The 23,735-nt window shown below is 39.2% G+C and overlaps 2 protein-coding genes across 3 annotated transcripts; both read left to right on the plus strand.

The window, feature by feature from the left end:
• The first annotated feature begins 57 nt into the window (after window positions 1–57).
• Window positions 58–10,544, plus strand: LOC136675885 (putative glycerol kinase 5). Of its 2 annotated transcripts, none has more exons than XR_010796227.1 (16): window positions 58–344; window positions 1,916–2,009; window positions 2,329–2,404; window positions 3,003–3,096; window positions 4,350–4,481; window positions 4,714–4,789; window positions 4,875–4,936; window positions 5,032–5,105; window positions 5,214–5,274; window positions 5,547–5,673; window positions 6,167–6,271; window positions 7,322–7,416; window positions 7,896–7,999; window positions 8,157–8,216; window positions 8,471–8,599; window positions 9,420–9,559. XR_010796227.1 is itself a non-coding variant. In XM_066652682.1 (16 exons), the coding sequence occupies exons 1-16, from the start codon at window positions 216–218 to the stop codon at window positions 9,584–9,586; spliced, it is 1,590 nt and encodes a 529-aa protein (XP_066508779.1). In that variant the 5' UTR covers window positions 58–215; the 3' UTR covers window positions 9,587–10,544. The 2 variants fall into 2 exon arrangements, 1 of the variants encoding a protein (XP_066508779.1); XM_066652682.1 differs by having other exon boundaries at window positions 8,466–8,599; window positions 9,420–10,544.
• A 5,023-nt stretch (window positions 10,545–15,567) lies between these two features.
• On the plus strand, window positions 15,568–23,718 carry LOC136676127 (protein phosphatase 1 regulatory subunit 7-like). Its single transcript, XM_066652996.1, has 10 exons — window positions 15,568–15,703; window positions 16,913–17,011; window positions 18,102–18,157; window positions 18,357–18,422; window positions 18,951–19,081; window positions 19,774–19,936; window positions 20,089–20,205; window positions 20,306–20,410; window positions 20,998–21,084; window positions 21,436–23,718. The coding sequence occupies exons 1-10, from the start codon at window positions 15,664–15,666 to the stop codon at window positions 21,610–21,612; spliced, it is 1,041 nt and encodes a 346-aa protein (XP_066509093.1). The 5' UTR covers window positions 15,568–15,663; the 3' UTR covers window positions 21,613–23,718.
• Window positions 23,719–23,735: the final 17 nt, after the last annotated feature.

The raw sequence follows: 23,735 nt of genomic DNA on the forward strand, positions 1-23,735 counted from the left end.
CTTAAAGAAACAGGCTCCAGTAGTTGTATCTCTGAGCTCTGCCACTAAGCGGACCAGAGATCATACAAGTTGAGTCTGTTTGTATTGAGCAAAATCGGTAAACAGGGCTTATCAGAGCTGGTTTATTTAGTCGGAAAATCTTTATGAGGGTCTCCCGCGCGGTCATGAGTCCACATCTGTGGAGGTTCGCGTGATTTGAAGCCCTTTTGTCCGCTATGGGGACGCAGAGAAACGGCTTCAGTAAGAGAGAGAGCTGCGTGCTGTCAGTGGATGTGGGCACCACCTCCATCAGGTGTCATGTTTATGACAAAAAAGCCAATATCAGAGGATCCTGCTCAACTAAGGTAACTTTATACCATCATTACAAACATGTTCGAGCGGACAGAGTGGGGCTGAAATGCTTTGCTCATCCCCCTAAGGGTGTAATCCATGTGACAGGACCCAAACTTGTGCACTCAAATTTCCCCCCAAGCAAAACAGCCTATAGATCACAACACTTAAAGGACAAGTCCACATATGTTTCATGCAGAGTGGTTTTAAAAGTCCGGTTTTAATTTGAAGGAGATTGTGGAGATATTAAAAACTTCTAAATTCTTTTCAATGGTGGTGATAGTAACCAGATGTCTACAAATATATGTTTTTAATTACAGTGCACTGTTCTTCAACATGTTTCCTCTGAGCTTGGGTTTATAATGTTGTTTAAAGTAAAAAAGTGGTAAAAATTAGATTGACTTAAAGGTGCATTATTTCACCAGAGCGACTGTTTGTGTTAGTTATTCATTTATTGTCTGTAACCGCTTATCAAGTTCGGGGCTGCGGTGGGTCAGGAACCTACCTGGAATCACTGGCCGCAAGGTATGAACACACCCTGGAGGGGGTACCGGTCCTTAGCAGGGTGGCTCATACTCACACATTCACTCACACCTATGGACAAGCTTGAGTAGCCAATGTACCTACCAACGTGTGTTTTTGGACTGTGGGAGGAAACCAGAGCACCCGGAGGACCCTGGAGCTGTGTGAAAGCGACACTACCTGTTCCGCCACCATGCTGTCCTTTTTGTATTGTTGTACTTCACAATTATATCTTGTTATTGTACTGCAAGTGATTAATAGCTTGGTAATACACGCTCAATGTACATTGTCTCAGCTCCACTGACCAGACTGTTCACTTTATAGTTCTACAATTACAGGCTGTAGTCCATACATTGCTCTGCATACGTTGTTAAACCAGTTTTGCCCTCTTGTTCAATGGTCAGGACACCCATAGAGGTATGATTTGGATGGTGGATTATTCTCAGCGCTGCAGTGACACAGATGTGTTAGTGTGTTGTGCTGGCACAAGTGGATCAGTCACAACTGTGCTGCTGGAGTTTGTTAACCCCTAAGTGTCACTGCTGTTCTGAGAATAATCCACTAACTAAAAACATCCAGCCAACAGTATCCTGTGGGCGGCACCCTGTGTCCACTGATGTGTCCACTCACTTTCCACTCTGTCAGACACACATGTTAGGTTCATTGGATACTGCACAGTTTGTGTTGATCGCCCTTTAGTCTCAGTCACAGACACTCCGCCAAAAAGTTGCCTGAGAGTCTGATAATTTTAGCGTGTTTAATTGGTCTCACTGTTAAGATTCTCTCAGCTGCATTCTGATTGGCTCTCTGCCTCCTTCTACACGTCATGCCAAAATTGCAGACTTGTGATTGGTTCTTTTGTCTGATTTTTTTCCAGCAGTATTAGGTGGTTCTTGGCCATGTTAAGGGTGAAAGGCACCAGACTCTCCCTAGAAACTTAAGGCAATGCAAGTGATTCTCTAGTCATTCATCAGTAGACATAGGACGCTGTTTCCTGCATAGCTTTGTTTGGTGGACTATGTCATTTTGATTAAGTGTGTGTGTGTGATTTTTTCCATGTCAGGTCTCCCTGCAGTACCCTGAGCCGGGTCGAGTGGAGATGGACCCTGAGGAGCTGTGGCAGGGGTTTGTTTCAGTGGTGAAAGGAGCTGTACAAGGTTAGAAATCTGAAATATAATCACTCTGCTTTACCAGCACCACAGTTACATAACATATGGACATCAGATGCCACTGCAACATGAGAAAGTACATGGATCTGTGAGGCTAAAGATGAACTGTGTAAACTGTATATATATATATAACTTTCGAATGTATTATATATTTTATTTTATTTGTAATAGCAATAATAATAATAACGTTTTCATTACTGATTTTAACTATTACTTTGTTTAGAAGTGAGTCGTTTTCTGATTTATCAGATTTTGTCTTCTTTTAATGTGCTGACAGTCCAGGTCCTCTGTTCTCTTCATATTTTAGACTCAGGTTTACAGATGTGTCAGATTGAAGCTCTGGGCATTTCCACGCAGAGAGCCACTTTCACTACCTGGGACAGGTGAGAACATCTTAATCCTTTAAGGACAGGAAACCGATCTTTTAAATAATGTCAGTGGCTTGGCACAGAGCTGTGCCAAGGCCCCAGGGCCCAAGTGCCAGCCTCATCCCTGGCTTGTCGGCTCACTGCAGGTCTATTCTGCATTATAACACAGAGATACTATGTGCATTCATTTTTATAAATACAACTCTGAGCATATGAAAACAATTTATATACAGATATCTGTTTTATTAATGCATAAACAAAATAAATTTAGAACCAAATCCCTTTGTGTTATTAATGTATAAACAGTATGATTTTGGAACCAAATCTCTGTGTTATTAATGTATGAACAATATGAACTCAGATCCAGAGTTTTGTGTTATTAATGTATAAAAAGTATGGGGTTATTTCCCAAACAGGGCTTAAGCCTAGTCCTGGAATACACAGCATTCTGTGTAATTCATTGTGATTTTCTATTATAAAGAGTATATAGTCCAGGACTTGGCTTGATCCCGTTGTGGGAAACCTACCCTATGAGTTTAGATCCAGATCTCTGTGTTATTAATGTAAAAACTGTGTGTGCGAGTTTTGGTTGTGTTCTGTGTTGTGTTTTCAGATACACTGGAAAAACGTTCCATAACTTCATCAGCTGGCAGGACCTGAGGGCAGCAGAGATGGTCAGATCCTGGAACAATTCCTGCACCATGAAGGTCAGCACACGAGGTTTATGACCAAATATTAGTTATAGGGACATTCACAGGAATGTGTTCACACTTTTAAAATAATTGATATTAGATATTGAATAATTTGTAGATACTGATTAATACGTTTTAGATACAGAGTAATTCATAATAAATACTGAATAATTCATAGCAGATTCTGAATACATTATCAATACAGAATAATTAATAACGGGATACTAACATATTAATGTTAGGTGTTGTATAATGTTTATTAGTTAATGAATAATCTAAAATATACACAGAATATTTCACAGTTATTAATACATTTCCTGTCAATTAATAATTGATAATAAATACAGAAAATTCATAGTTAATGAATAAGTATTTGTAGAATAAGGTGTAGTTAATTTTATAATTCCTCTGAATTAATAAGTAATGAATCGCTGTTAGCTGTTAATAAAATATTTCCTCAGGTTTTTAAAGATTGTTTTGCAGAGTTAATTCTAGGTTGAATTTCTGAATGAGAAGCTGTCGCAATTTCGTTTTTACAGCAGTGCGTGATGTCAGTCATGTTCTCAAGGGCAGTTTTTGTCAGAAGGAAATGACACACTTTTGTTGAAACAGTGACTTCCCCTTAAAGAGAAACAGCAGCTCTCACTCAACTGAAATGATTTCAGTCCAGATCTCCAGCTGATAAAGAGCTGCAGTGGGAGAACCACTCTCAGCACAAACGCAGCCTGCTCTAGTTTCTGCTCTCACTGTTCATTTCACCAGCTTCACTGACCTTTCTGGAACATTGTGTAATTCTACAATCACAGGCTGTAGTCTCTCTCTTGCCCTGCATAATTTGTCAGCTCCCTTTCATCATGGAGGATCATTCTCATCAGTGTCACTGCAGCACTGAGAATGATCCACTATCCAAATCAGACCTGCTCTGTGGGGTCCTGACCATTTAACAACAAGGGGAAAGGAGGGTAACAATGTATGGAGAGCAAGAAACTGCCTTTGTAGAAATACAAAGAGCAGAAACCATGAGGTGGCATTAAAAGGAACATCTACGATTATGGGGAAATGCAGTTCTAAGCACCACATTTTTTAAGGTGGAATGGTATGTTTGATGGAATGTAATGACTGTTTGTACTCGGCTGAAATGTAACTTGTCTGTAACTTTTTATTCACTGTTTGAATTACCACAGAAACCTCAGAGAGACAGAGAGAGAGATGTTTTAATAAGTAAAGTGTGTGTATGTGTGTGTGTGTGTGTGTGTCTCATGTATCAGACTGTTCATGGAGTGATGAAGATGCTGCACTTCCTCACTCGTCAGAAGCGTTTTTTAGCAGCGAGTTTAGTAGTGTTTACTCCTCAACACGTCTCTCTACGACTCGCCTGGATGTTACTCAACAATCCTCAAGTACTGCACCTTTACTCAGTATCCCTCAGGTTCTGCACCTTTACTCAACATCCCTCAAGTACCACACATTAAATTAGCAACCCTTAGGTACCACACATTTACTCAGCATCCCTTCGAACACTGCACCTTTACTCAGAATCCCATATTGTACCACACCTTACATAACTTTACTCAACAATGATAATCCTGTGAGTTAATCTCTCTCTCTCTCTTTGTCTCTCTCTCTCTCTAGTTAAAGCAGGCAGTTGATGAAGGGCGGTGTCTCTTTGGGACCATTGACACTTGGCTGCTTTATAAACTCACTAAAGGTAAACTTAACTTTATCCTTTCAAATTTTTGTGAAATTTTTACATTGTATACAACAGTTATTGATGTTTGTGTGTATCTCTTCAGGTTTGGTCCACGCCACAGATTATTCCAATGCCAGCTCCACTGCAATATTCGATTCATATCAGGTTTAACAGAGTTCATTTTCCTCAAATTCCTAAGATTTATTGGTGGTTATCACAGTGTAACCATGTTAGCATCAACCCATGTTTGTCTATTTCAGATGTGCTGGAGTGTGTTTCTGTGTTCTCTCCTCTCTCTACCTCTCTCCATCCTCCCCAGAGTCTACAACACCTGGTAAAATATCACTCACCCATTCATTCATTATATAGTTATAAACAAAACATTATTAATATCTCTTTCTCTCTCTCTCTCTCTCTCTCTCTCTCTCTCTCTCTCTCTCAGCCACAATTTTGGCTCATCTGATCCCACCATCTTTGGGGTTCCTATTCCAATCATGTCGGTTGTGAGTATTAGTTGTTCATTTATATGAAAAAAAAAATGTAGTGTTAATATTTAGAGGGAGCAGCCAAAAAAGACATTGTTAATATTTACTTTGTTGTGATCCTTTAGATGTGATTGTGTAAATATATAACCACCAGGTTATGATTATTGTTGTTATAGAATGATGTAATTTTGTATAATCTGCTGATTGTTGTTAAAGAGATTGTGTAGATGTTGTTGTTATTGTTGTATAATATTAAGGCACTGTTATGAGTTGATTTTGATTGTTTATAGATGGCTGACCAGCAGGCGGCAATGTTTGGCGAGTGCTGCTTTGATATAGGAGATGTTAAGATCACCATGGGAACCGGCACCTTCATGGACATCAACACAGGGAACAAACCACACACCTCAGTGGCAGGTACACACACACACACACACATACACAACACTCTCACTTCATCAATACACTCAGACCCAGGGTAAACAATGCAGATACATAATAGTAATAGCGCATGTCTACCATTACCCTGATTTCTTTAGATATTCTACATCTGCACGTGTGCAGAAACAGCTGGATAAAGACCAGTTTCCCTGGAAATGTATTTATTTATACCCTATATATTTCTAAATTCTAAAATATACCTAAATTCTAAAGTAATCCTAAATAAACATCTACTATATTTAAATAAGGACCTATTTTCACAAGTTGTGATAACTGGTGAGTTGGTACTGTATTGGTGATAACTGGGTGACTCATGTAGATTTCACAAGTGAGTGATAACTGGTAAGTTTATTGTTGATAACTGGGTGATTCATGTGGACTCTCATTTTTGTTTTCTCATTCTCAGACTAATCCAGTCCTCTTCTTCTTTCTTCCATCTCTCTTATTTTATTACAACCCTCCGCCCCAGGTTTATATCCTCTGGTGGGGTGGAAGATTGGTTCCGAGGTGGTTTATCTCGCTGAGGGCAACGCTGCTGGAACAGGAACCGCTATTAAATGGGCTCAGGAGATTGGTCAGTTATATTCATATTTAACTTTCTCTAGAACACACAACTGTCTCACGGCTGCGGTATTAAAGGGATTGTTTAGTACATAATTAAATGTGCAATTTCCATCTTCTACATTTTGGTTTCTGAACAGGTTTGTAACCAAATTTTATTGAACATTATTGTGCAACTCCCTCCAAGAAATATAATTTTCAATAACACTGGAGTTGTGTCACTCTGTAATAATAAAATAAAACACATGGGGATCTGCCCGAATCTGTCACTTCAGCTGACAATTGCCAGGCTTGCTAGCACCTTTATAGTAATGCCAGTTATGGCACTTTTCCACTGCATGGTTGGAATATACTAGACTCTACTCTCTGATCTGAATTCAACAGCTCCCCCGAAATCTCAAAACCCCTGTCATCTCTTAACGGGAACAGCGGGCTTTGGAAACCACAGAAAACAGCAGCGCCAGTAATGATACACGTTGTTTATTCATCATCATCGTCAACAGTTCAAATTTGTGTCCTTCCTTGTTGCAGCATCCAGATCTTACTGGATTATTTTGTCGGCCATCAATCCAAGGAGCTTTTGAACCTCTTCAAAAGACCACGTGTAGTTTCCCGTGCTGTCGTTGTGAGTCAGATAAAAACAAATGTGATCTCTGCTGTAGCTGGAGATTTTATACATGGCAAGTTTGTGCTGGACGCCTGCATTACGTGGCATAGAGTGATGACGCTCTGTGGACAATCAGCGCTCTGCAATGTTTAGTCCTTACTCAGCTTGGTTGGAACCAGGAGAGAGCAGGGTCTAAAAAAGAACCCAGTTCCAGAACCAGAACCAAATTTACCTGATGGAAAAGCAGAAAAGCTAAGTAGAGTCGTGTATGGACAATGCAGTGGAAAAGCAGCCTTAGTGAGCCAGTGTTTCCGGCCCCTGATGATGCCCTGCTCGTCCTGTGCTTGTCCTGGAGGATGGAGTCCTCTAGCTGTTTTTGCTTTGCATTAGTCTGCTGCTCCTGTGTTAAACGCAAGATGGTCAGTGATGTATTTTTCTTGCTATCTTCTTCTTCAGAACTGTTCTCTGATGTGAAGGAGACAGTGTCCATGGCCAACAGTGTGAAGGATTCAGACGGAGTGTGTTTCGTTCCCTCCTTCAGTGGTTTACAGGTTGGCTTTACACTTGAATGTGTTTATAACAGACACAGAAATTACGTACCGGAGCAATGAGTAAGAAAGAGAGTTAAGGCAGTTTTGTAATTCAGAACTCTCCTGCAGTGTTAATCACATGGGGCCCTCACATGTGAGGCATCTGGGAACTTTCACAATGTATCATAAATTCACACAGTCCTTGCATCAGGGGGTCATCAGCACTGTGCACAGAACACAATCACAGTTAAGCTAAAGCTTCAAGACATTGACTCTGTAATCGCTCTGGTGTGTTTGTTTTGGTTTTAATGTCTCTTTTGTTGTTTTTCTTTCCTGCGTTCACTTGAGTGCAGGCAGTTTTTAGTAAGTCACTTTTAGTTTAGTTACTCACAGATATATTCACACTCAGTTTATCTGCTTTTCTTTGTAAACTGTGTGTGTATTAAAACATTTGTGTGTGTGTGTGTGTGTGTGTGTGTGTGTGTATGTGTGTGTTTCAGGCTCCTTTAAATGACCCAAAAGCATGTGCTGCGTTTATGGGCCTAAAACCGTCCACCACCAAGAGCCACCTTGTCCGAGCCATTTTGGAGTCCATTGCCTTCAGGTGGGCTCCTTTTTCAACCTCTATGTGCGGGACCTGGTCTACGGAACATAAACTGATTCATTCATGAAGACAGAGCAGTTTGTGTATGGGATGGTACCTGCACTGCACCGTGTACCAGTTGAACCCAATGTTTAACTGTATTAATGTTATGTTTCAGGAACAAGCAGCTGTTTGATGTTATGCTTCGAGAAACACGAATTCCCATCACTAGAATAAGGTCTGTCCGTTTCCTTGTCATCTTACATCTAACTGACAAAACAGTGGGAAAATTTTTAAAATTTGAATTACAAATATATGTTACACAAAATGTGTTTTAAAAAGTATTTTTACACTATATAACTAGTTGTAATGTATTTCATGTCTTGTATAGTTATCTACAGAAGTGTAGAATTGCAGTGTTTACCGGCTGAGAGGTGAAAAAAAGAGTTAATCCCCTGTGTATGTTTGTGTATGTTTGCGTTTAAAGGGCAGATGGTGGCGTTTGTGTTAATGACTTTGTCATGCAGCTGACCACGGATCTTTTGGGGCGTAAGATCTTGCGCTCCTCTCATTTTGACATGTCCTGCCTGGGAGCGGCCTTCGTGGCGGGGCTCGGAGTAGGTAAGAGTAAACACTAATGTAGATCTAGTTGCTGGTTTATTTGTCGGTTCTTTGAGACCCTCAGTGTTGAGCTGATCTTCTCACTGTAGAAGGATGGACACAGACAGCTGTGTATATTTTCAGATCTGAAGTCTTTTTTTAAAATATAATTTATTTAAAATAATGAAACGTCTGTGACGTTCTTTGGTCAAAACCCTACAAGTACCACAGCAGCATTCTTCCCGTATAAGCCCGTTTTCAGTGACTGTTCCTTTAAATGATAATGAGCCGCTCGCTGTTCACCCCAACCCAAGGGCAGAGCGGTGAGGAGTGATGAGTAGGAGCTCTGAATTTTTGCCTTTTTTGCTTGGTTCTCTTTCCTCTCTTTTCGCATTTTCTCAGTTTTTACTCAGTAATCTTATTTCTCTGTGCTCCTTGTGTCTGTTTTGCTGCATTTGAACCTTGTCTTTACGCTCTCACATGTATATGGGTCTAGCGCTTTGATTGGACTCAGACAAGGTTGTGGGGCAATTCTAAAATCTCTGCACTTGACATCAGAAACGGAGCAGAATCATAATGGCTCATTTTATCCCATGTTTTCTGACTTAGGCAGCACACAGAAAACTGACTGAGTGGTCTTGTTTCACAGTGTGTGGGTTGGTGGACTCCAGTTCCACACAATAATGTTAATATGCACAGAACATGAGAATTCTTCCTGTGTCCCTGTGTTTAACTGCTGTTGATCTGATGAAGATGGTTTTGTGAGGGATGTGTTATGGGTCCCAATTTTTCCTGTAGTTCTTGATTCATTTTGTGACATCTTTCTCTCTCTCTCTCTCAGGTTACTGGAAGAATAAAGAGGAGCTGAAGAAGCTGCAGATGACTGACCATCTGTTTCTTCCTCTGAGTGGTAAAGGGGATTTGTGTAAAAATGGAGTTTATAAACCTGTCCTTCAGAGCTGGGAGGAGGCTCTTCAGAGGTCAATGCACTGGTACAGTCAGTCTTAATGGAGCCGGACACTGAGCATCCACTGTGTTTAGTTCTGTATAACTTTACTTGCTGACCATTTTTTAAGATAAACCTACCATCTGGAGTATTTTTTAGGTGCAGGGGGCTCAGACAGTAACACATCACACACGTCACACTCACATTAGTGGCCAATTTCACAATTTCAAGTCACAAATGAATTAATTACATAAACATAACAGTTTATTTTTCTATTATATTTATTATGCCAAAAATGATCAATTCAGCAGATGAATTGAGATTGTGAAAATGTTTTAACGAGGCAAAATTCTGATTATACTTAAGTGTTTGTTTCTCTGAAGTTGTGAAGTTGCATACAACTGGACATGGATGGTGTTTCCAATAAAATGGCCAATAAGATTAAATAGTAAATCGATGGAGCTGATGAGAGGAACCTCAGTGTTGGGACACAACAGGGGACGGATTTATCTGTAGGAATCAGTCAGTCTAGAGAGGATGAGAACAGACACAAATCACAAAGTGGAAGTGATGGAGCTGAGTCTGACATGAGTTAGAGTGGTGTTTGTGATCCTGAACTAATCATCAGCACCAGAGACTGACCTCACTGATGCCCCTGGGGCGGAATGCCATCACATCCCCTGACAGCAATGTACTGATATCTAATGTACAACCTTCTCAGAAGAGCGGCAAAGAGGAGTACACTCCTGATGGATGCCATTCATTTCATAAGAAATTTTAGTTGAGCATGTGTCCACAAACTTTTGGCCATTTAGTGTATGTCTGAAATATATTGGCCGTAGTAACTCTGATCTGATCTGAGCTCAGTAAATGCTGCTTATTTCTCCTCAGTAGACTGTATTGACTAGTGAAACATGGATTGTGAGACCAGCGCTCTTTACACTTCTCTCTCATTTAAGTAGAGTTTGCAAGTGTTTTATTTTCCTGTTTTGTCTGAGACACACACACACATACTCAGTTTAAAGGCATAAAAGTAAATTTATCTTTGCAAAAATGAGTTTAAAATTAATTATATTAAATTAAAAAACAAATAAATATGCACCTACTTTCACTTTTATTTCTTTAGTTAAGGTTTAAATCCTTGGGACATAAGTCCAGAAAATTCTTGCTGATTTCCTCATCAGTGAGTCATCCCCTCCGATTGTGCACACACATGTCCCCTAGCCTCTGAGACTTGTAAAACAAACCCACTGCTTCTTTACGAAGTGATGCTCACGCAATGCCATTGACCGCCTTACTACACTGGAGAACACACACTGCCCAGATCTGTCACATCAACCCAAGGACACTAGTGCCATGAGCAGAGATATTGAGGATAGGGAGGGCCATCCTACCCACCCAGAGAGTAAGGATATCTGTGCTCTCTATGACCCCCAGGCTCAGACAACTGAGGCAAAGGGGATAAGACCAGTGATCTCCTAAACATATGCCCAATGCCTTGACCACTGAATGACTCTAACCCTCTTTTTAATTGTTATTTCCAGCGTGTGCAGGACTTTACTCTGTGCTCCATTCTGATAAAACACCCGTCTTATATTTATGAGGTCACACCCAGGGCAATAGCATTTATCTAGAGCTTTCTTTTCACCACAGACACAGCTCTGTTAGGATAGTGATCTGGTGAATCACACTAGGCTGTGAGACTGTTCTGTATTACACTGATATTCTGATATTCTTTATCCTCTTCTTCGCTGAGTTTAGAACTTGATAATAGGATTTTTAAAAAGTTTTACAAACAACTGCTTTATTACAAACTAATGCTCAAATACACACTAGACATTAAATAATCCAAATGGATTAGTTTCTGAGTAAAGATGAAGATAAATAAGAGTCTTCCTTTGAACAATGGTTTATACTAAAATCAGTCCTGGGCAAACTTTCAAACACAACAAATATGTTTGGCCTTAAATACAAACAGAGAGCTACTGAGTTCTGGATCTGGACAAAACTGTGACTTTTATCTTTAAATTTTACATCACATTATTAAGGAGGGTAATAGAATTACGCTATAACATGTGATTTGTTATTGTGATCAGTGTTGTTTATGTTGTGGAGGGCTGCTGTCCTCCAAATGTTTTCTATTTTGTGTTGTTTTTATTTGTTTTATGGCTAAAGATCTTAAAACCAAGTGATGCAGATAACGTTTACTCTAATGAATAATCGTTTTATTGCTGAATTATATCTTATGTTGATGCTCAAATTCCAGCATAGTTCTAGTTCACTCACTTGGAGTTAGATATAAAAGTAATATTCCAGTTTGTGTGGATGATATTTATAGGATTTCGGTCAGTTTTGTGTACACAAAGTGTAATCTAAGACTAAATACCGGGTCAAATTTTTGTTTATTCAGAATATAGACTTAATCCGTGGACCTAATATAATAATTAGACATTTATTTGTAATGTTTTACCACAGACTGCCATTTTTGCTTCAAATATTCCAAATGTATTTTTCCATATATACAGTCTAGGTTACCTTTTACACTCAGTCATGAAGACTGTAAAGACTGTGAGCCTGTAAAAGTAAATACTAATTATAAAAAAAAAGAGCAACCTAACAGAGCATTGTCACTGCAGAGAAAACCATGTATCTCCAGAACACACTGAGCTCAGGGGTGGGAAAGCCATTCAGTTTTATTTTTATATGGTTTAGTCTATATTTTCTGCATTTACTTGTACATTCTCATACAAACATAAACAACAGTGTTCAACAGATTATTGTTAGTGGCAATGTTTTTCATTTACACAAAAGACAGCTTTATAATATAAAATAAATATTAAAAAAAGTTTAAAACCCATATTTGAGGTACATGGTACTTTTGCATAATGATGCTGTCAAACTTTAATGATTTACCTGAAAAGCATTGCTGTGTGTTTAATATAATTTAATATGGACTGTGTCATAGGAAGTGCCTTTCAGAGAATTCAGATTGTTGAAATTATACTGAAGACAGGGCTGTAATATAAATGTGCACAAAAAATGGTTTGTTTTAGTTTACTCAGTTTTGTTGCAGAAAGTGACAGGTTGTGTGTCATATATATATATATATATATAATTTTTTTTTCTTTTTACAGTGGTGCCGAAAACACTGCACACAAATTTTAAAGTTTAAAATGTTACACCAAAATTGTATTCTTTAAAGAGCAATTCCATGCCTAATTTTCATATTTTTCTATAGCTCTGTGGTTAGGATGTAAACACAAGGAAGGAGAGAGTTGTGGTTGTAAAGAGCACATTGTACAGTGGAGGTGCATGGAACCAGACGTCTTGCACTAAAAGACACATGGCTGATGTCTGACTGAATATGGTGATTTTTAAACTCATTCAGGACACTGTAATGTAGAGAATAATTTATTAAGATGTCCGCTCATCATCACTCCATATAGAGCTCTTTCGAGGGGTGGTTGTGAAGAGTTAAAATGCTGGGTGTGTATTAGAGATGAGATGAATGGTTCCATTCACCACCACTAAAAGGAAATCTGAATCTCTACAATCAGCCACGGCAGAGCAGATCCCTCTACATTACTGTGGTTTCACCTCAAACAGAGGACGATGTAAGAATTTTGAAAAATAGGTGGAATTCTGATTTTTCTAAAGCAAATCCTGAAGGATTAGAGTGGTCTCAATCAAAGCTACAAATAATGTTGATACTGCAATGAAAGCCTGAAAGTCCATTTTCTCCTCCTTGTACCTTTGTATCCTTTGCATAACCAGAGTGACCATTGCCCCCTGTTTGTTTATTGTTTTCCTGTTTTATTTTAAATCAGTGTCATCAATATTTATGCCAAGTGTGAGTTTAGGAAGTAACCTTAAATGTTTTAAATTTAAAATCTAATAATCATAGTGGTTACAGACTGAAACTCTTTAAAGCAGTGTGCCTTTAATAATATTTTAGAAACTGTGTTTCAAACAATTCACCTTGCTAAAGTTTAAAGAAGCACTTCAGAGTTTTCAGCCTAATCTATATCTACTTTGTGTTCTGTATCAGTCAACACATTAAAATCATTGTCTATTTTATCAGCTCTACTGACCCTACATACAGGTGCACTATGTAGTTCTACAATTACAGACTGTAGTACAGCTATTGCTCTGTATACTTGGTTAGCCGCATGACTAACAATGTATGCAGAGTAACAGATAGGCTAGTCTGTAATTATAGAACCACAAAGGGCACCATTAGGGTCAGTGACGTGGATAAAAAGGACAACAAGTGTAGAAAGAATAAGGCTATTTTAACGTTATGGCTGTTTTGTGTATGGTTGAATACCACTGAAAATTATTTCAAAACAATTCCTTAAACAGTAAAGTTGTTGAATCAGCCCATAGACTTCCAATATAACCAGACAATGAGCTGATGTATGTTCTTATATTTTCTGTGTTTTTGAGAGCATGCGGAATTGAATTTCTGTGGTAACTGACTCTGCATTACTGATGGGATAGAGACTATGCTGAAAACTGATGAGATACTTCTTTATCGGTTTTTTGTATGTTTACTGATGGAGGCCTGACCAAGTCTAACTACACTCTCCGACTGTGAACACTAAGCGGAGTGTATGGCAGTAACCCAGTGTGATTTTAGACAGAAATACTGATATTATTTCACAGCAAAGCAACAGAATTGTCCAAGTTTGTCCTTCTAGGTGTTATTTCTAAATAAAATCTGTAATATATTACTTTGTATGTGTGTCTTTTATGAATCTAAAGCATGATGTGATCCTACATATATACAACATTTATATTTATATAAGCAATTATACACGAGATTCCTCCGGGTGCTCCGGTTTCCTCACACAGTCCAAAAACACATGTTGCAGGTGGATTGGCGACTCGAAAGTGTCCGTAGGTCTGAGTGTGTGAGTGAATGTGTGAGTGTCTGTGTTGCCCTGTGAAGGACTGGCGCCCCCTCCAGGGTGTATTCCCGCCTTGCGCCCAATGATTCCAGGTAGGCTCTGGACCCACCGCGACCCTAAATTGGATAAGCGGTTACAGATAATGGATGGATTATACACGAGAGGGAGAGCTGTAACGCAAGATATGGGCACGGGCATGCGCCGAGTGCCGAAGATTAGTGCATAAGTGCCAATATCTCACGTTATAGCAAGGACCTCGAGTCATTAAAATGTCACGGTTTAACCATTTTTTTACAGCGAATTCGGATCGTCTTGATTTTATATCATACACTAAACGATGCCAAGTTCTCTCTGTTTAAGTTAAAAGTGAGTGGTTTGTAGTATCGCTCCCAGAGCCGTGCTGAGCTGGTGAACAAGAGCAGCGGAGAAAAAAGACGCGCCTCGACTCGAGTTAAATACAATCACAGAACCACACAGACGTAGCCAATTACTTTTTTATTTATTTCCGACGTTCTTTTATTTACAAATCCGAAAGCAGATAAAAGTCCACTGCGCCATAACCCTTTACTCTGTTCAATATAATGTGCGCGAAAGGAAAATAAACCGGATCGCCGCTGGGTGAAAAAGTCCAGGCACAAATGGCATCGTTGCTAAGTTACATGTATTTTGCGGAGTGATACCTGAAGAGCTTCGGTTAGAGTGCAATTATCGTGTAATATTGGCACTCCTGGAACGTCTCTCGGCCAATCACATTGCAGGGTCGGAACTAACTGGTACAATCAAACAGTACGACCATCACAATGTGGCTCTCAGATCCGTAAACTGACCATTTCGCCTTATGCAAAATCTACTCCAAACGCGCGCGCGGACACATACACACCTCTGCAGGGCCCCCTTGTAACTAGATCTTCAGTATTATTCAAACCTGGCATTGGTTTTAACATTGTGGCTGGTTGATTTAAACTTAACTTGTAATTCGGGCTATCACTCTCTCTCTCTCTCTCTCTCTCTCTCTCTCTCTCTCTATATATATATATATATATATATATATATATATACTTGTTAAAATACTAAATGATATAAATACTATTATTAATATTAATACTACTATTAATATTGATTACCGTATTGATCCAGCACAACGGAGTTATTTATGCAGGGATTCTGCGGCCTGATTGGGCGCGAGAGCTGCCAATCAACATCGAGTGGGTGTGTGTGGAGGGAGTGAAATGGCGACCCTTTCTAGTAGCGAGCCGCAGGAGATGGAAGGTGAAATGAATCTTCATTTTTACTGTGGTGTTTTATCTGACTGTAGCGGGCAGAGGGTTGTGTTTAGTTGGTGTGGGTGTTGTGTTTAAGTTTTGGTGGATTTTGGTTTTAGAGCTTGCTGGGTTTCTTTAATTTATCTCCATTCATTCAGTGTTTACGTCCACGGGGCCGGTTAGCTTTAGCCGCCAGCTGCTCTGATCTTACCCTCTAATTTAATTTCATTTATATTTTTAAAACGGCTGCTTTTGACGTTAATATTTTAGTTTAAGCGGTTTAAATCTCTACTCAGCTGGTAAATGTGATCAAATTGATCACCTATATTACTTGGTATTACTTGTGAAAATGCTTGATCTTAAAATAAATCAATAGAATTATAGAATTGTTTATGCATGTATTACAGTACTACATTTATTGATGGCGATCTGTCGCCACGCCATATGGCACAAAGATTTTTAACAATTCCATTCACTAATATACATAGATCAGCCAAAACATTAAAGCCACCTCTTTGTTTCTACACCCATTCTCCATTTTATTAGGTGCACTGACCATACATGAGCACTTTGAGGCTGAACAATAACAGACTGTCGTCCAGCAGATGTACTATGTAGTTTGTTAGACATGTTCACCTGGTTTTAAAGTGCCCAGGACCCCCACAGAACAGGTATGATTTGGGTGGGGAATCATTCTCTGCACTGCAGTGACACTGACCTGGTGGTGGTGTGTTGTGCTGGTACGAGTAGATTAGACATCAGTGCAACTGGAGTTTTCAAACCCTGTGTACACTCACTCTCCATTCTGACACTCCTACCCCATTGAGACAGTAGCTCATCAGCTCAACCATCTCGTACCTGCTTAACACACAATCACCTTCTACACCCATGTCATACCTGCTCTATGGGGGTCTGAATCTTACCAGTCTTTAAGTACAATTATTGGTTTGTTTGTGAACTGGCAGTGTGTCATAGTGTGTGGATGGGTGTATTGCAGAGCATTAAAAATGAATTCCTGTCATGTGTTCATGGACTGAATCTTGAATATCCTGAATTATATAAAAACTCTACTGCGTTAAACAAAAACTGCACTGATAGCAAGGCCAATTAATTTTGCGTCTGCAAATCAAAAATGGTTCTTTCAGGCTTCTTTGTTTTTTTTTTAAATGTGTGATCTAAATTGTTAATCCGTATTGTGGTGATGTTTTCTATGAAGTTGACAGGAGGGGTGAGTCTGAGGAGTCCGGTGATGATGAGACTAAGAGGAAGAGTCTGAATGGAGAAGTTGAGCTTGATGCCCAGCGGGCCTCCACAGGTGTGTGATATTCACTTTATTACACAGTGATTAGAAATAAAATTTCTGTCTGTTTTCCCACCCAGTAGAAAGATATGCCCCGATCTTTTAGCTGAGACAGTAAAAAAGCAAGAATGAAGCTTTAGGGCCCAGTCTGGGGTTGCGTAACACAGTTAGGCAAAGATGGATTGAGGTGAATTTGAACGGTTTCAAATAATGCAGTTTAAGTGAGAAAAACCAAAACCACTGTAACAACTGGGACACACACACAAAACCCATGGAATAAACTGAACAGTGGAGGTGCAAAACATGGACTGGAGTGGGCGGCAGAGCCTGGGCATAAAAATACACACATACATGTAAAACCACCACAGGACATAGAGACTTTTGGTTCATGCTGTTTGACGCAGTTGTCCCTCTGATTTCTTTTATGACCCGATCTAGAGTCAGGTCACAACAGAAAAAGGATATGTCAAATAGTGTGAACAAAAAGTCCAAAACAACAAACAAAACTAATAACAAAATTCCTTCCCTAACTCCCTATCTAGGTATAAACAGGAGAAAAGTGCTAGTAAGACCTGTCGACCCCTCCTTTTCAGCCATGGTTTACTCAACATCTTTTTCTTGGCTTTTTTTCTGAGATGAAAGCACTCATCCCTAGTGTGGCAGTGGTGTCACTGTCATCCATTGTGTTAGTTTGCATATAGTGTGTGAGAATCTCCTGCCTGCTCTCATGCTGTAGCCGTTAATGAGCGAGTCAACCAGAGTTTTCAGTTGGGTGTGTGTAATCTGAAAGTGGTGTTTCATTCAGGGTGGATTGCGTCTTGTGGGAACTAACAACGATCAAGCTCAAAATCATCTGTGAAAAATGTCACTATGTGTGGGTTGTCTCGTGTGGATTATTAAAATATGTAGTGTGGGCCAAGCATTAAGTGTTTGTATCTGAAGATGGTGGGAAACTTTGAGGAGAACATTGTCTGCTCAGTTCTGTTACATATTGAATGTTGGCATCGACCAAAAACATTCTACCAGGGGTCTGTCTATAAATCACCCACTGTCATTTAACCCTCATCCCTTTCTCCTGCTGGTTTTTTTTTATTCTGTTAAACAGGTCCGGAGGAGTCTCCAGTTGATATGGACACCATAACCCTGGACCCTAATGAAGAGGTGAGTGCAGGGATGGTTTTGCATCATTTTATACTTCTGTAGTACAGCAGATGTAGGAATCTGTACGTAGCCACAGATTTGCTTTTAAAGAGCAACACCAGCATACTTTCAGCCTGTCTTCACCAAAATGACAATAATAATAGATATTGAGCAAATACTAAATAGTTACAGTACAATAAATAATGTGTCCATTTGTCAGGACGTGGATCTTGTCCACTGTAGGATCGGCAAGATCGAGGGTCTGGAGGTTTTGCAAAAGGCTAAGGTGAGTCTTGTTGTTGTTCTACATCAGCATATAATAATCTAATTTATTTGTAATCATTTTCACAATGAATGGTTCTCCTGTCGAGCAGTGATGTTCCTTAACTGTTTGATTGCTGTGCAACAGAACAGTCAAAGATGGAAATCTTGGTGGAGTATTAATATAGAACTAAACTCATCTGTGGTTTTTGCAGTTGCAGGGAAAGTCTGAGCACTCCTGGTCCTTACAGTTGATTTTGTTACTGGAAATAAATGAGCATATTTTCTACAGGGTGCAAATTGAACTACAGCATTTCTGTAAAGTTTAGTGCACACTTGTTTATGGAGAAATATAAAAAATTCATAAATAAATCTGATTTAAGGACCGGACTTTTATTTTAATATTTAATAATATAATTATTTAATATATTCTTATTTTTATTCTTTATTTATGTTCTGTTCTATTATTTGTAACACAGCAGGAGTGTCATAAACAGTTTTCTTGTAAAGACACATAAGAAAATCCTTGAAACTGAAACTTTTCTCTTGTCAGACTCTTTCCCTCAGACAAAACCTGATCAAAAAGATTGAGAACCTGGAGAGCCTGAGTTCTCTAAGGGAACTGGACCTTTATGACAACCAGATCCGCAAACTGGAGAACCTGCAGGCCCTCGTAGATCTAGAGTGAGTTGCAACTGTTTGTGTATACTTTATTTCTCAGTCTACGGGAATCATATTGCTCTAAGTGTGAACAAAGTTCTGTGCATCCCTGGTTGAAAGTGTGTAAATGCTTTTGTTGATTTTTACATGTTGGAGTAATTAATTAATAAAATGTTGGGTGTGCAAAAATTATGGTGCCTTTTTCTATATTTTTCTTTTTAATTTTATTTGAAATGTTTAAAGTCAATTTTACCTTGAAATATGGGAAACAGTGTCATGCTTAAGTGCATTCTTCGTGTTTGTAGTGTGTTCACTTGTTTTCCACATTGCACAACTCTTAAAATGCAAAACACTCATGGAATGTGGTCAGGGACGTCCAGGTGTTTGCTTTTGTGACTGTGAAAGAGGAACAGATTAAAGCAACACTAGGTAAGATTTGGTATTTTAGCTCCTGGGCTCCCCCTACAGTAGAGTGTAATTCCCTTTACATCACTGGAATCAAGGTGGGGGTGTGGTTTCCTACCCTCCTGCAAAAGTTTCATAGTGCTGTTTCTGCAGTGCTGAGCCTGGAGTGGCAACAACAGAGGCTCTCTTCTTCCTATTAAATCTCAGTGGAGCATCACAATAATTTGAAGCTGTAATTTTATGGCTATTGTTTCTTTAAAGTGCTGGAAGTATGTGGTGTTAATATGCTGGTGTATGTCTGACTCTGGCAGGCAGCTTGACGTATCATTCAATCTCCTGAGGAAGATCGAAGGCCTGGAGAGACTAACGAAGCTCAAGAAGCTCTTTCTGCTCCACAACAAGATCTCTGGCATTGCGAACCTTGAAAACCTCACTGGCCTTCAAATGCTGGAGCTGGGGTCCAATCGTATCAGGGTCAGTAATAAAGTAAAACTTGTATCACCTGTAGTCTGTGAAATGACGAGTTAATGCTCCATAGAGTGTGTCCCGCACATGGGAAAGGCCACGTTTACAGCGGGTTTAGTACAAAATCTTTTAATAGTCTTTTTTTTTATTTTTTTTTTTAGATCATCGAGAACCTAGACACTCTTTCTTCACTGGATAGTTTGTTTCTCGGCACAAATAAGATCACCCAGCTCCAGAATCTTGACAGCCTGCATAACCTGACTGTCCTCAGTATTCAGGTATGCTACATTAATTTTTGTAAACATTACTATGTGTAATTCCACACTGTCTCTGTTTTTTCTTCTCCCTCTTCCTATGATGTCTCCATCTGTTCCGCAGAGCAACCGTATCACCAAGTTAGAAGGTCTTCAGAACATGGTGAACCTGCGGGAGCTTTACCTGAGTCACAACGGCATCGAGGTCATAGAGGGTCTGGAAAACAATGTAAGTCCAAAGATAAGCCTTCATGGTTAAACCACAACAGTTGCTTCGATGGAATGGTTCCTTCTTTAGTATCAGATTCTGAGTAATAAATTACATCCATCAAGCTTTGCTGTGTCTGATCCACTCATACAAGCACAACACACACTAATGCTACCACCACGTCATTGTCACTGCAGCACTGTGAATGATACACCACCCAAATCTTACCTGCTTTGTGGAGGTCTTGAGGATTGAAGAACAGGGGGGAAAGTGGGCTAACAAAGCAACTACGATCTGTTTTGGTCAGTGGAGGTTTGAAAATGCACAGTGAGTGTAGAAACAAGAAGGTAGCTGGAACCTTATGGCTGATACTTTCAGAAAGGTCTCTAATAGTTTTAAAATCATTGTTTAATCCAGAGATCACATTAGAAATCCTTTGCGGCTAGTTGATTCCCCGAGGGAATTCACATCACTATAGATGTGTGTTCATGCCCAGCTTAGTGCTTTTATTCTCCTCCTGTGTCCCAGAATATCTACAGAGTGATTCTCTCCTTGTCATCTGCCTCTGGCTCAGTTTCTCTGCTTTTGTTATTTTATTATTTTTATAGAAAAAACTGACAACTCTGGACATTGCAGCCAACAGAATAAAGAGAATTGAAAACATAAGTCACCTAACAGAGCTGCAGGAATTCTGGGTAAGTGTCACTAGTCTAAGAGAAACAAATCTTCCACCACCAACAGAATTGTTCACAATATTGCACTTATATTCTCTCTCTCTCCCCACACCTTTCCCTCTCCATCCTCTGTTATCTCACACCTCTCTCACCTATTTCTATTTTATCTTTCTCTCCATCCCCCTTTCTCTCTCCTCTCTCTTTCTTACCTCTGCCCTATTTCTGTCCCCTCTTTCTCTCATCTTCATTTCTCTATTCTCTTTCTCTCTCCTCTCCCTCTCTCCACTGTCTCTTCACTGTCAATATCTCTCTCTCTCTCTCTCTCTCTCTCTCTCACACACTAACTAACTAACTATCTCTATCTCCTCTCAGATGAATGACAACCAGATAGAGAACTGGAGCGATCTGGATGAGTTGAAAAATGCCAAACGTTTAGAGACGGTGTATTTGGAGCGGAACCCTCTTCAGAAGGACCCTCAGTACAGGCGCAAGATCATGCTGGCCTTGCCCAGCGTCCGGCAGATTGACGCGACATTCATCCGCTTCTGACCTCCCGAGCATGGACCCCTCACCCTGATACCTGGCCATGCCCCCTGCTTCAGCCCCACCTCTTAATCCTCTAGTCAGATCTCTGAGCACACATCATTTTGTAGCTTATGGGTAGTGTCCGGAGGAGTCTAAGCTGTATAGTAATTTTAATCCAAACTTAGGCTAGAGAGGTGTAAAGACCCCCAGCTTTGAGATGTGGAAATGTATTCTGTGGAGTGATGGAGATCCATCCAGTACTTTTGGGGATGAGTTGGGCCCAGTTTGTGATCCATATAGTGGCTGAAAACAATAAAATCCACACATAATGCTCCAAAATGTAATATCTAATATTTTTGTGAAATTTAAGATGGTCCTATAGATTTTCCCATGAACAGCATAGACCGGGATCTCCTTTTGTGGGCACAACTTTGAGAACAAAATGATGCACTACCTCAGGCATCTGCAGAGCTTAATTTTAAAATTTGCCTCGTGTTCCTCACACACTCCAGCTGCTCTTCCACACGAAAAACCTGCTGTTCCTCACTTAGATGAGTAAAATCACACGACGCGCTCATAATGCTCATGCGCAGCTGCCTTTTACTTTCACACTCACTTCCCTTCTACTGAATGAAGCTGAGGCATGGCTTCTTGTTAGCCAGGTTCTTATGTGAGTTTTCTTTTCCACCTTAAATTGTACAGCAATTTCATTACATCAAGGATACAAAGTGTCATTAAATTCTTTACAATCATTGGGTATACAGAGCATATACTAGTAAATACAAAATTTTTCTAGGACCCACCTCTTAAAATTCGAAGAGGACCACTTAAGGTGGAACCTAAAATTCAAATAAGAAGTGTGTGAAGAATAAGCCAGCCTTTGTGTGACCTATGCTATTATGTGAAAGTCTTGATCATTTTTCTTTTTTGGGGCCCTGACCATGACGAGTGTGATGTGACTGGTGACTGCAGTAGGAAAAGAAAACGGAATCCACTCGCACGTATACACACACCTTTGTGTTACACTTCAAGGTTTCTGTTCAATATCCTATCAAAAAGGTGTGTCTTTTATTTATTGATATTTTTTTGCAGCAGGCTGTGTGTGCAATTTGAACAGGAAAAATCTGATTTTGAAGTTTTCCAGAGTTGCGTTCACTTTGCATGTAGATATGTTTAGTTAAGTTTTTTTTTTTTTTTTTTTAATCCATATGATCTTGTGTTGAACACTGTTTTGGCAAGATGAATAGCTTAAAGATAAGGAAACATTCTCACAGTGTATTCGACCACATTTAACTTTCTTCTGTATTTCAGCTGTGGAGTCTTACTTGAGGTTTGAAATTCTTACTATCCTGGACCTTCACATATATAAATAAAACATTTTTTTTATATGGAGTGTAACTTAGCCACCTGTATGTGAGGCTTCAAATCTGCAATCAATCATTTTAAAGATAATTTAATCAGTTTAAAGTGGTTTAAACAGCTGATTTTTATCATTTTTAAATAAGCCAACATTGTTTAGTTTGAGGGTGATGTTGAAAAGAATTACAAACTGAAGCTTTAAAATAGTTAAAACTGTAAGACAGGTGTGTGGGTTTTAATTAACAAAACATGGGGCAGAAAAAACACGTAACATACCAAGCAGAGATATTTGATTTGCTGATTGAAGTAAATGGGGCAAGTCTTAATTCACAAGCTTCTCATTTTAGGCACATGAGCGAAAAAAAAAGGGAAGAGTTGGGAGTTTTATGTGGTTAAAAAAACGCATATTAAAAGATTAAGAACATGTTTGATTTAAGAGTTTAAGCAGATTCATGAATCTTTAAGAAATTGTGAAGTCTAGAATGCTAATGTTGCTAAAAATGAATGGAACTATATAAAAACTAAATTAGCATCATCCCAGTACCATCAGGGTATTGGTGGTTATGAACTTCCATTCATAATAAGCTACATTAACATACTAGATTGAACTAGCCATGCAGAATTGTTACATCAAATCATTGTATTCAGGATTTGTTTAATTTAGAGGATTTTTTTCTTATGTATATTATTTTATTTTTATTTTATTATTTGATTGTTTTACAAGTGCTTGGTCAACCGTTTTGAACTGAATGTACTATAAACAAAATAAAAAAAACCCTAATTTGAAA

This window comes from Hoplias malabaricus, chromosome X1 (genome assembly GCF_029633855.1).
Source record: "Hoplias malabaricus isolate fHopMal1 chromosome X1, fHopMal1.hap1, whole genome shotgun sequence".
NCBI lineage: Eukaryota > Metazoa > Chordata > Actinopteri > Characiformes > Erythrinidae > Hoplias > Hoplias malabaricus.